This window comes from Micropterus dolomieu, linkage group LG14 (genome assembly GCF_021292245.1).
Source record: "Micropterus dolomieu isolate WLL.071019.BEF.003 ecotype Adirondacks linkage group LG14, ASM2129224v1, whole genome shotgun sequence".
Classification (NCBI taxonomy): Eukaryota; Metazoa; Chordata; class Actinopteri; order Centrarchiformes; family Centrarchidae; genus Micropterus; species Micropterus dolomieu.
In genome coordinates, this window is record NC_060163.1 from 3,812,298 (window position 1) to 3,825,818 (window position 13,521).

The window sequence follows — 13,521 nt, forward strand, 5'->3', positions numbered from 1 at the left end:
GACCCCTTGTGAGACCATATGCTGGTGCGGTTGGCCCTGGGTTCCTCCTAATGCAAGACAATGTTAGACCTCATGTGGCTGGAGTGTGTCAGCAGTTCTTGCAAGAGGAAGGCATTGATGCTATGGACCGGCCCGCCCGTTCCCCAGACCTGAATCAAACTGAGCACATCTGGGACATCATGTCTCGCTCCATCCACCAACGCCACGTTGCACCACAGACTGTCCAGGAGTTGCCGGATGCTTTAGTCCTGGTCTGGGAGGAGCTCCCTCAGGAGACCATCCGCCACCTCATCAGGAGCATGCCCAGGCGTTGTAGGGAGGTCATACAGGCACGTGGAGGCCACACACACTACTGAGCCTCATTTTGACTTGTTTTAAGGACATTACATCAAAGTTGGATCGGCCTGTAGTGTGGTTTTCCACTTTGATTTTGAGTGTGACTCCAAATCCAGACCTCCATGGGTTGATAAATTTGATTTCCATTGATAATATTTGTGTAATTTTGTTGTCAGCACATTCAACTATGTAAAGAAAGGAGTATTTAATGAGATTATTTCATTCATTCAGATCTAGGATGTGTTATTTTAGTGTTCCCTTTATTTTCTTGAGCAGTGTATTTATTTATTTATTTATTGTAACAACTAAGACTGAGGCAGTGACCAGCAGAAGTGGTACTAAATGAAGAGCCGTTTGAAAGCTGAAAGAGCCGGCTCCCAGCAAGGAACAGAGCCATAAGATCCGGATTAGATTAATGAAACAGCTTAATCCTGGATCAGTTATTTATGTTTATTCAAGACAGCCTTTTCATAAAAGCCACTAAACCAAGTTACCCTGGAAAGAAACATTTCCATGGTAACATAGGTCAGACTTGAACTGAAAGGCCCCTATGAAAATTCCCTAATCCTGAATATAAGCCTAATTTGCTGAAGTAAGACTAATTTATCTTTTAATGTTACTTTGTTAAATGCCCCCCTAGAATCAACCATCTTAGAAAATGCATGTTTTATGTTGTCTGTGTGTGTGTGTGTGTGTGTGTTCCCGTTCCTCAATGTATTTGGTTGCGTGACCTTTCTGGCTCGGAAGCCTGGACACTCCTGTCTAAGAGATGATAGCTCCACACAAAGCTTACCAACGAGGCTCACTTTGTATTCAGCGTGCTTAGTAGCTGCCAAACCAAGATCAGATATTTACACTGAAAAATCCATAGATATGATGACCTCATATCCTTTGTTCGGCACCTAATCCGTTGATTGATCGCTAATGCTGGTTGCCTTGGGAAAATGTTGACACAGGCGTTAGCTTTCATCACTTACCCACAAAAATATGATGTGAGCATTGATTTTCTGGAGGGGTTAGACTGTTATTGAAAACAAAGAGCTGCCTTGCAAAATATATCTTCATGAATATTTATGGAACTGTCTGTTTCAAGCTGTAACAGTTTCTCAGGCTGTCAGCATTAGCAATACTGAGTTTATCTGACACAGAGAACCCCGATGTCTTAGTCTTTTATTTCAACAAGTACTCTCTCCCCGTTTGTGCTTCTTGTCCTGAGTATCTTTAATTATAACAGATGGATCAAACAATATTTTTTACACTTCTCCATTCCTTCACACACCATCAGGTGCGTGCAGCGCTGGAGGAGATCATGGAGAAGCTCCCGGAGGAGTTCAACATGGCCGAGCTGCTTGGGAAGGCGGAGGAGAGGACTCCCTACCAGGTGGTGGCGCTGCAGGAGTGTGAGCGCATGAACCTCCTCACCGAGGAGATCAGACGCTCACTCCGCGAGCTCAGTCTGGGACTCAAGGTAAGGAGACTGTAATGCTAGCAGAGAGGGTCAAAGGCCACAGAATAATAAGGGTGACAATTGTGATCATCAGTCACAAATTCCTTCTGTGCTTCATGCTGTATCTGTAACTAGTCTGTGCAGACTAAAAATATACATGAATTATTGTTCAGTTTTGTCAAATTGTATGCTGTACATTTTACACTGGTGGACTGCAACTAAGCACACTTTTTCAGTCCATTTTATGGCACTTGATACTTCTTCTCCACTATAATTAGGGATGGGGATGGTTAATTTTTATTGATATTGATACCCTTATTGAGACTGCTTAATGATCCGATTCTTTATCGATACCACTATCGATACTTTACTATTATTTGGTGATTTGATTATTTGATAAGGCCAGACTCAACGGGCATGAGGTAGGCCTGCACGGTATGAGGAAAATATTCAATGTGCAATAACATTGTTAAAAATTGACATGACAAATGACTTGTGATAAATAAACATATATTGTGTGCATATTAACTGCCTGGTTGTTTTTAAATATATTATAGGATTAGACTTTAAGATTTTAAATACAGCTCAGTGTTGTTTCTAGAGCAGCAACATTAATGATTACAACAGCAAAGTCACAATATATAAACTCCATACCTGACACCACAATCCTGAGTGACGTTTAGAAAGAATGCCAATATTTAAGTCTACAGACCAGTCTGTGCTCCAGACAGACAGCTTTCTATTTAGCTTGTTTTTAACATTTGGCTAATAGCCAAGCTAGCGTTAGCTGTGCTTGTATAAAACATACAGAATGAGATACTGAGGACAGAGATGATTAAATTAACCCTTTCTACGTGTTTACCTTACAGACAGGAGTATTGATAAAGTATTGTCTTTTTAGTCGTGAAGGTTTTGTTGCACGTACTTACAGTAACGAGTGTAGCTGTCAGCAACTCCAGTAGTTTGGAGCTAACTTAACTTCACTGTCTCTTTGCGGCGAATCTCTGCTGGCCGCTGTGTGTGTGTGTGTGTGTGTGTGTGTGTGTGTGTGTGTGTGTAGGAGCCGACAGAGAGCAGCAGAGCAGTCCCGGGCGCGTTTCGGTGCCATCAATAAAAAACATCAGCTTTATCCATCGTGTTTCAACTTAAACCAGATTTGACACTCGAGACATAACGTTACATAACAGGACCCGCTAGTCTTGATAGCAGTATCAATGAGCTCGGACCTCATTGATTTTCGGGTTTTAAGAAATTTTGGAACCGGGTCCTTTTAGAACTGGGTATCGATCCCCATCCCCAACTATAATTCAGAGCGGATTATTGTACCACTACATTATTTGACACTACATATTTAAATGTAAATGCTCTGTACTTGTATAGCGCCTATTTAGTCTTTTTGACCACTTTTACACATCCACCATTCACACACATTCATTCACTGAGCCTAAGTGCTCAAACAGAAACAAACATTCATTCACTGAGCCTTAGTGCTCAAACAGAAACTAACATTCACACACATTCATACAATGGCGGAACAGCAATTCGGGGTTCATTATGTTGCCCAAGGATACTTCAACCTTTTTGCCTTGTAACCCTTTAATAAAGCACCCTTGACATATTTTAGATGTTAATGAGCTAGCAGTTCCACCAAAAAGAGATTCTATCCATACGCTTATCACGTTGTTTCATTTAAATGATTATTTGAGGGCCAAATATTGATTCAATTCTCCCAACTTTTCAAACAAAAAAAAGCAAGATTAGAGAAATGCTAACCACTTTTGGTAACCACTGGAATAAACCACCTAGCTCTACTCTATATAAGGTAGTTAAATCTTACTCCACCGCCACCAGATACAACAAACGAAATGCATAAGTAATAATGTCATTAATAAAAAATAGTAAATGTAGCTGATAATACTTATTTACTTTTACTTAAGTTCTCTTAAGGATTTTTACTAAATGGAGTATTCTTGTTGTATTAGTACGTTTACTTAAGTAAAGGATCTGAGTACTTCTTCCACCCCTGGCATTTCATTGCTGAACATAACAACAACAAGTATATGTAACCAATCATCAGCTGTGACAGCCAGTTAGTTCATTAATCATCATTTTTGCTTTCTCATTATGAGCATGAAAACACTCAGTCACAATCATGTTGAGGTTCTTTAACCTCAGCCTGAGTTTTTGTTTGCTCTTCCATAGAAAAACCATAATAATTACTTTCTCTATTAACCGAGGCTTTTGATTTTATGATAACAGAATAGTCTCAGTTGAGTAATACAAAACCTTTTGTAGTATTTAAAGGTGTAGTAAATCAAATTTTATTTATGGCCATTTGGGGGCAGTGGAACAAGCTGTAAACACAACACTGACACTGATTGACGTTAAGTCCAATATTCACTCTCCTTTTTTCCTTGGTTCAAGTGCAGGGGAAATATATATGATCCAATATATGAAATATACCAATATGTATTATATATATATATTAGTATTTCATAATAATACCACCAGTATTTGACCAGACATGTCATCAGATCCTCAAAAAGCTGAAAGTCAGCTGTTTGTTCACCTTAGTATTCAGTGTTTTCCAATTCCAAAACACACTGGATGTGTTCACTGAAGTCCTCTTGCTTCATGCGGATGTTCATATCAACCAGCAACAGTGAACACAACAGCTGTGTGTGCAGCTCAGGAGTCTTTGGCCGTTCTGTATCCTTGGCACGCCATGCACAGATCTCTGATACACAAGTTGATCTCTCACAAGTCTGCACAAGTGAAACACAGTCTCCTTGATTCACAGCATCTCTGATGCACGTTAAATATTAACCAGTGTACTACTGTTCTTGATAAATACATACGGCTGTGTAACAGGCTGAAAGATGATCCATTCTGTCCTCTGTCACTTGAAAACTGGATATGTTGTTAAGGTTATAAAAACGTATGTTGCTGTGACCTTACAGGGTTATCATTGTATTGTTGGTCAAAACGCACACATGCCTGCAGCTGGCGACTCTGGAACATTTGTGGTTGCAATATCTCTGACACATACTAACGGCCCTGTGTACATCCAACATGTGAAGTACATAGTGTTTTACAGAATGAGGTCCTATTCAGACTTGGTGCCTGGTGTACATGCATTTGGATACAAACAAGAGCCTGACTGACAGGTGAGACGATTGGTTACTTCAAGATTGCATCAGACTGTCCAAGGAGTCAGGCGCAGCTTCATTTCCCAAATCAGCAACATTGACCAATAGTGTCTGTGAAGGTTGTCAGTCATCAAGGTCATAGTTATCCAAGGAAGGGCAACCGGACTTGGTTCAAGATACTAGAAGACGTTGTCTGACTGATGATTTTGCCTTTGGCTCTATTTTGGTTTCCACCAACATAAAAAACAGTCTCGTTTCTTAGCAACTAAATGCTCCACTCTGTACACCAGCTAGCAGCTAACTTGGTCTGTCTGCTGGTTGGTGCCTGGCAGGTGGTGTACAGTGGGGTTATCAAACCAAAAACAATGAGCTCCATAGAGCTGAGGTGAACTGCAGATACAGGTGATAATTCTGTATGTGTTCGTCACTATAGGCAGCTCCTTTCACATTATACATAGAAATTAGATCCATTCTTAAGATAAACATTTGATTACAGTAGCTTTAATATTTGACCCCAAGAGGTGTTTTGGGGTCATAGGCAGCATTCCGCCTTCTCCAAACACGGTGAGTTGAGTTGATGCCAAAGAGCTCGATTTTGGTCTGATCTGACCGCAACACTTTCACCCTGTTCTCTGAATCATTCAGATGTTCATTGCCAAACTTCAGACGGGCCTGTACCTGTGCTTTTTTGAGCAGGGGGACCTTGCGGGCGCTGCAGGATTTCAATCCTTTATGGCGTAGTGTGTTACCGATCGTTGTCTTTGTGACTATGGTCCCAGCTGCCTTGAGATCATTGACAAGATCCTCCTGTGTAATTCTGGGCTGATTCCTCACTGTGCTTCTGATCATTGCAACTCAACGAGGTGAGATCTTGCATGGAGCCCCAGACCGAGGGAGACTGACAGTTCTTTTGTGTTTCTTCCATTTGCAAATTATCGCACCAACTGTTGTCACCTTCTCACCAAGCTGCTTGGCGATGGCCTTGTAGCCCATTCCAGCTTTGTGTAGGTCTACAATCTTGTCCCTGACATCCTTGGATAGCTCTTTGGTCTTGGCCATGGTGATTGATTGCTTGTTTCTGTGGACGGGTGTCTTTGATAGAGGTAACAAACGTGATTAGGAGCACTGCCTTTAAGAGTGTGCTCCTAATCTCAGCTCGATACCTGTGTAAAAGACACCTGGGTCCTAGATCATTGGGGCCCCCAAACATTGCAGGTTTCCTGCATGACACTTGGTTTTAGGTAATTTGCAACACTAATGTCGAGTATCAAGTACGACATCCTGTAATTTCTGAGGAGCACAGTGAATACTTCGTTCCCCACCTCCCCCCGTAATGTTAATCCCATCCAAATGGAGCTTATTTCTCATTAGTTTGGGGACTCCCTGGAACCACCTAAATCACCCTCAGGTGTCCACAGATCCCATCCTGAGAACCACAGGGATGGTGCTAAGAGCTAAATACCTATAAACACCTGTAATTCACACAACATTGGCTCAGCTGCTGTTGATGGGTTGCTGCATTAGTATTCCTGCGCTGCATAACTAAACCTTTTTCCTCTGTTGTTTGTCAGAAGCCCAGTCCTAAGAATGACTCAGATATTTTGCTTACAGAAAAGCAGAGAGGAATGAGACGTCTGCGTTCTGTGTATCAAGCCTGACTGAGGCGTGTGTTAACAACAAACGAAAAAGGAGGGTGGGGGGGTGTAAAAGCTTGTCAGAAGTTATGAGTCTTCGATCTCCCGACAATACAAGCCTCAATAAATCGGCTCAGTGATTTAAAAGCCATGTACTATTGTACCAGCAAATGGAATCATATTTCGTCTTTATAGTGGAATAAATAGGAACTATCAGAATGTTAGCCTTGGTGAGATGGTGCAGCTTCATAGTGCCATGGTGTGTTGCTGTGGCTGAACTGATGGATCAGGATTATTTTTAATGCTGCGGAAGTGAAAGGTTTATGGTTGACGCACAGATGTCGCTAAATCTACTGAACCACATCACCCTAATAAAGAATTGTCGTGACTGTCACATATGGGTATCTATACATCAGCAATACATCAGCTCCGGTATCAGTAGGTGAAGGACACCACTGTTTTCACTTGGATGCTGTCTCATTACTCTTCACTACCAATCTACCCCTGGCTATCTTACAGCATGTTTCCTTATCTGTCATGGCGTGCGGATTTATGGCCCTGACCTATGCACTCTATTTATATATGCATCAGTAGTTTCTGAGGGCTTGTTACCGCTCAACACCTTATGTGACTGGGTGGTGACACCTCCAATATTTTGCTGCTGAGACAAACAGGAAGCAACAAACCAACAAAGAACTTTTTTGTACAAAAGAGGCAGCGTGTCTCAGCAGGAAGAGTCATCCATTAAATGATCTATTATCCAGCTGATCAGACAGAGGATAAAAGCCAAGTTGTACAACAGACTTTTCTAATATCAACAAGCAGCCGGTTCGTGAAAGTCCAGCAAACACTGGAAAGCTCAAATTATAGCAGAAATAAAGTTTACATCTGCCTGAAATTAGACTGCATGTTCTTCTTCTGCTACTTCATACGGATCTTTCAAGAACATGTTCTGTGCTCTCCTTTGAGCAAAATGTTAGTACCCAGAAGGGTAACATGTTTATACAGACAGCAGCCATGACACAACACAGAAAGAGTCAGAGACTTTTGTACTGCACACACACGTCTTCTTATCTACAAACATGAGGCCTCTCATTACACAAAGTCCAAACACCGTCCTTCAGAGTTCAAACTTGGGAAATGTAACTTTGCATCCAAGCTCTCTTGAACGGGAGGTCTCAACTCAACTCAAAGGTCCACTTACTGGCGTTTTAGAAGTGACATGTCGAACTCCTGGTTCCATCCTGTAATTAAAATTCACAAACCAAGGAAGAACTTCTAGGACAAAAGAAGCAGCATGGGTCATTACTGAGATCATTATCCAGATGATCAGAAAGAGGATAAAAGCCAAATTATACAACAGACTTTTCTAATATCCCCAAGCAGCCTGTTCATCAAAGTATGGCAAACACTGGAAAACTCAAATTATAGCAGAAATAAAGTTTAATGTTGTTTTTCTGCTGCAGCATACAGATCTTTTTTAATTACATGTCTTGTGCTCTCCCATGTGCAAAATAGTACCCAGAAGGGTAACATGTTTATTCAGACAGCAGCCATGGCACAACACAAAAACAGTCAGAGACTTTGGACTGCAAACCACATTAGTTTTCTAGATAATGTCTTTTTCCTATTGACATACATGAGGCATTACAGAGTACAGTATACCATTCCTGCCAGTATACCACACTGCCACAATTTGTTTCAATCCATATGCACCTAAGAAACTTTTGTAGCTTAGCCTTGTCCTAGCTTAGCCTTGTGCTAGCTTGCATGGCTGGCTTGTATTATAGTTGTTCGCCAGGGGCCTATACTGCAAAGCAAGTTCAACATATCTAGGATATCTTTTCATTATCTCGCTTTACTAAAGATACTAAAGCAGTCACACAACACTAGTTATCTTTCCCTATCCAGCCATAAGGGCATTCACATAAAAGGGTAACTGTGTAAAGCAGAGTTAAACCGACAGTTGATAGCTTGCTTGATTGATTGATTGATTGAACTTCTTTATTGATTGTAAATATAAAAGTAGCGCCTCCAACAAGAGATGCCCCAGCTACAGATACCATCAGAAGGATAAAAACACAATAAAGCCAGACAGCTTATTTCCATTGTGGTCCTTTTTTGGAAGGCAAATGGGTAGGAGCATCATGAAAAGACAACCAGTTAGTAATTAGCAACTTCCAAGTATACATTGTTTCTCTTTAAATAAAAAAGTAAGATTCAGTAACAATACTAATCCTTGTGCATTCCTATATAACCAACCATACAATACTATTTCTGTCACAACATAATATTTACATTTAGTCATTTGCTGACACTTTTATCCAAAGCAACTTACAATTTGCTATTTATGTCAGAGGTTGCATGCCTCTGGAGCAACTAGGGGTTTAATGCCTTGCTCGGGGACACATTGATGTTTCACAGTGGATGCGAACCCAGGTCTCTCACACCAAAGGCATGTGTCTTATCCACTGTCCCATCACCACTCCAATATGAGGAAGTTCACAAATTTTTTAAGTTTAAGTTAACTCACTACCATCAAATCCTGCTTTGCAGTACAGACCCCTGGTACAGCAGTTAATCAACTAGCCCTGTACAAGTAGTCACTACTTTGCCAGCTGCTAGCATTGTTTTTTTTGCGAGGATGAAATTCATTGTACCACTTTCCGGTGTAATCAGGGCTTAAAGTAACATTACTGCTTTTAAAAATTGCTTTTATAATGATGTTTGACTGCAAAGTAGATGATTTTGGTTGGACATTCAGTGTTCCTTCTGGCCCCCACCATTCAGGGAGAGTTAACCATGACCAGTGACATGGAGAACCTTCAGAATGCTGTTTTCCTGGACATGGTGCCAGACAACTGGACCAAGCGGGCTTACCCTTCCATGTCTGGCCTGGCCCTGTGGTTCACTGATCTGCTGGCCAGGATCAAGGAGCTGGAAGCCTGGTCAACAGACTTCACCTTACCCTCTGCAGTGTGGCTGGCTGGTTTCTTCAACCCGCAATCCTTCCTCACAGCCATCATGCAGGCTATGGCTCGAAGGTAGGTTTGGTTTGCATTAAGATTTCAAGGGTTAAAATGTAATCAAAACCCCTTGGTGTGACAGTTAATATGTTTGGATGACAGGAACGAGTGGCCTCTGGATCGCATGTGTCTGCAGTGTGACGTCACCAAGAAGAACCGTGAGGACTTCAGTTTACCGCCTCGTGAAGGGGCCTACATACACGGGCTGTACATGGAGGGTGCACGCTGGGACACACAGGTATATGAGTTATTCATTGATGTCTTTCTTCTGCTGACTGTCACTGAGGAAGCTAATAGCTGATTCTGACATCTAGTCTCCAGGGAAGTGGAGATATAAAATCAAAAACAGCACATTTTGATTTACAAGCACCTTGTACAGAAATATTCCTTTACACACCACTTCTGATGATGGATGATAGACTAACACGCAAACATAAGGTGAGCTTGACTCAAAATGAATCTTAAACTGAGTCAAGTAAAGTAACTTTGATAGTTCCCCCCTGAAGGGCTTCAACATTCCCTTTGTGGCTTATTTTTCTGCTTTGCATCCTGCTTGCGTTCAGCTTTCAGAGCACAGTGCATCACTCAGCTTCCCAGGGCTCTATCTATCTACATACATACAGCTACTGTATATGCGCCCAGCTTCCAAGGAGCATCCCTGTAGACTTCTTAATTAGGGAATGTGCAGAGTGTGCACTTGAACACTTAGATCGCCCTTTAGAGGAGTGGTTCCTTTTTTCTTCATTAAAGTTGGAGACGCAGGCAAATAGACAGGCGGACAGACAGAACCGGGCGGCTTCTCCTCACCAATTCCTCCACTCTCCACCTCCTCCTTTCTTCGTGTCCTCCTCTGAGCCCCAAGGCCAGTTCTGTGCCGCTGGCTGGGAGCAGCAGAGTGAATAGGAGAGTAAGCAGCACTCCATCTGGACACGGCTCTGTGCAGCAATAAAAGTCAAAGATTTATGATAAACCTTCTCATCTATATTAATTAACCTCACATTTTATTCAGAGGGGTTTCAGACTTCAAAGACAGCTAGATACTGTCTATGATAAACACCTTGTGTGCTGAATGATATTGTAGAAATGCAGATATCACACAGGGGAAGCTTGTGTGTTAATGGATGGACACCACTTAATGGTGATGAATACTCCTTTGCTTTGTAAGACATTTTTTATTCTCTCAATATGTCTTTTTATGCGATAAAAAATATTTATCTGTACCCGTAGTAACATTGTATTTACAGTGTCATTAAACTAATTCATAATGAATCTCACTGAGCCTACATAGCCTGCTTTTAAGATACCCATCATTTGTATTTACCCAAACAAACCAAAGTTATTGGTATTTAAGACCGCTTTAAAGTTTTACAGCAAATGCAGATGCAATTAGGGTTTTGTCCTCTGAGCTTTCAAAGTCATCAGGATTTACATTCATCCCTGAAAGTCACTGTGCATGCATGGTGAAACTTCTGTTTGTCAGGCACTAAGTGTAGGAGGATTAATTAATGAGACAGACCCCTCTGTTTCAGTGTGTTTATAGAATGTGTATTCTAAGGCAGGGCAGCTTGACTTCAGCTCAAACTCTGCTGACTTTCACCACTTTTCAAGGGTAGCACAATATTGTATTTAGCAACCTGGAAGATTAGTCAAATATCCATTCTGTTTCTCCCACAAAAGAGCATTTATTAAAAGACGTCTCAATGGCAAGTGCAGTGTCTGGACAAAGTTTCCACTGCACCTCAAACAAATGTATAACTTCCCTCAGCTCTGTGAAATGTTTCTGTCTGAGCTTGACTACCTTATCACCCCCCCCCCCCCTCTCTCTTTTTAGACCGGCATGATTGTAGATGCCCGCCTGAAAGAGCTCACCCCGACCATCCCAGTCATCTTCATCAGGGCCATTCCTGTGGACAAGCAGGAGAACAGGAATGTGTACCAATGTCCTGTCTATAAGACCCGCCAGAGGGGACCCACCTACGTATGGACCTTCAACCTGAAGACCAAAGAAAATCCCTCTAAGTGGACTTTAGCTGGAGTGGCTTTGCTTCTACAGATCTAGCAGGAGTTCAAGTGATGTATTATAAAAGTGATGGTGCCAACAGGATAAAGGGTCAGATTCAATTTGTACCAAATATTTTAAAGCCAGACAATGTAACTTTTGAAAGAAGAAATAATGCAGTCTTCCTATTAGTAATGAAAAGTTGAGTTATGCGAAATAACTGTCCAGCAATAGACTTCCACCATCTTTGTTCAGAGTGTCTGTCTACATAAATGTCACATAAATCAAAGCGGGCACAGCTCAGTACCACTGTAGTACAAATATCATTTTCAGTAGTCAATTTCTGCTGAAGTACATTCAGTTCTGAAGAAGTCTCTTGGATGAGGGATGGAACGTCTTTGAGTATTTTCAACCAAGTCCACTTGCCCTTGACTTTAACCTTCCTTGGATAACTATGACCTGGATGAGTGAGAACCTTCACAGACATTGCTGTACTCAGCCACTGTGATATGTAATAGCAGTCAGCTGGAACTAAACATGCTAGCTGATTTGCTCGCTAGAAGTATTGCTACCGCCAGTTGTAGGTTGTGGTGGTCCCTGGAAGGTCTACCGATTCCAACCACTCTCAGTTAGGTCGCCTAATGATCGTGTTTATACCACCTGACTCGAGAGAATCTTAGGAAAATGAAGGGAAATGCAATGTGCCATTATTACTACATTACATAGTCTTCCTTTAAAGCCAGGCTGGGCAAAATCTGGTAAAACTACATCTCTGCATTATAAAAGATCTGATCTGATCTCCTCAGATATTGAAGATTTTCTCTGTTTACCAAAATGAATTTCTGGTGTCCAGTGGCAGGAAATCTCTCGCCACTCAACCACAGGAAGTGCCATCTCACATCGCAAGAGTAAAATCCAAATAGTCTCAGAAACAGAAAGAACCAGCATAAGATCTTTTGCTTCTCTCCCTGGGTAGGTACTGACTGGGTGCTGCTGTTTCAGAATTAGTTTTTTTTGTCATTCAAGGATCCCAATATGTGAAGTGCGTTTAAATGCAGCTTTCTGAGCCTTCGAGTTGAAGACTGTTAAAATCACCCATGATAAGTTTGTAGACTTTCTTTGAACTACTGTTTCTAAGTTATTAAAATGCTAATTATCTGTATGTGTTTGAGGAGACATTCTCGGAATATCATGTATCTGTGAATCACTTTATGATGAGGTGTTACAAAGCTGTAATTGGATGGGGAATATCTTAGAATAAATTTAACTATTTGTACACACTTTAGCTGAATCAAACTACCTACACTATGTACGCATTTTATATAACACATCAAGTATGCAAATCATTTTAAATTGATTTTCACTTTCTTCCAGAAAACTTCCATAAAAAAGGTGCTTTATCTTGTCATTCCAGATTGTGCATTTGGTTTTATTTTCCCATACTGTACAATATATACTGTTTTTGTGCCAATATGCAGTCACTCCCCTATCTCCCGTTTCCAGTCCTGCCTCTTCTCTTCCAAGTCTTTAGACCAACTCTCTCCCTCTCTCACTCCTCCTCCTTGCACTTCACTCATTTCTTCTTCCTTCCTACCCATTTGAGATTAAACACCCCTTTCCAAAGCACAAAGTGCAACACATCAAGTAGATGCGCATGCACACACTAAAAATCTCTCCCTCCCTCTGTCTTTCTTCCTCGTTCTCTTGCTGTCTCAGCCCAGGTTCCCCGGAGTCTCCTTTATCTGGTTATTGGAGAGCCCTAACAATGCACTCGGAGAAAGAGAGGTGTGACAAGGTGGAGCAGATGAGGGGAAGTAGGAGGAGGAAAGCAGTGATGCAGGGTGAGGCAAATTATGTATAACTCCCAAATTACAAATTTAGGTGGCATTATGAAAATAGATTCTGCTTGTGCACACGTGCACAGTACCCA

General features: G+C 41.4%; 2 protein-coding genes across 2 annotated transcripts in view; both read left to right on the top strand.

Moving 5' to 3' along the window:
* ca10a (carbonic anhydrase Xa) overlaps nt 1-13,521 on the top strand; it is a 275,302-nt gene that overhangs the window by 110,457 nt on the left and 151,324 nt on the right. The window lies entirely within an intron of this gene.
* On the top strand, nt 1,626-12,975 carry LOC123983306 (dynein beta chain, ciliary-like). The gene is made up of 4 exons (XM_046069522.1): nt 1,626-1,804; nt 9,357-9,610; nt 9,695-9,830; nt 11,424-12,975. The coding sequence occupies exons 1-4, from the start codon at nt 1,646-1,648 to the stop codon at nt 11,649-11,651; spliced, it is 777 nt and encodes a 258-aa protein (XP_045925478.1). The 5' UTR covers nt 1,626-1,645; the 3' UTR covers nt 11,652-12,975.

Coding starts and splice junctions, on each gene's coding strand:
- LOC123983306 (XM_046069522.1), top strand. CDS start 1,646: ATGGAGAAGCTCCCGGAGGAGTTCAACATGGCCGAGCTGCTTGGGAAG. Junction 9,611..9,694: donor ATGCAGGCTATGGCTCGAAG/GTAGGTTTGGTT, acceptor TTTGGATGACAG/GAACGAGTGGCCTCTGGATC. Junction 9,831..11,423: donor GTGCACGCTGGGACACACAG/GTATATGAGTTA, acceptor CTCTCTTTTTAG/ACCGGCATGATTGTAGATGC.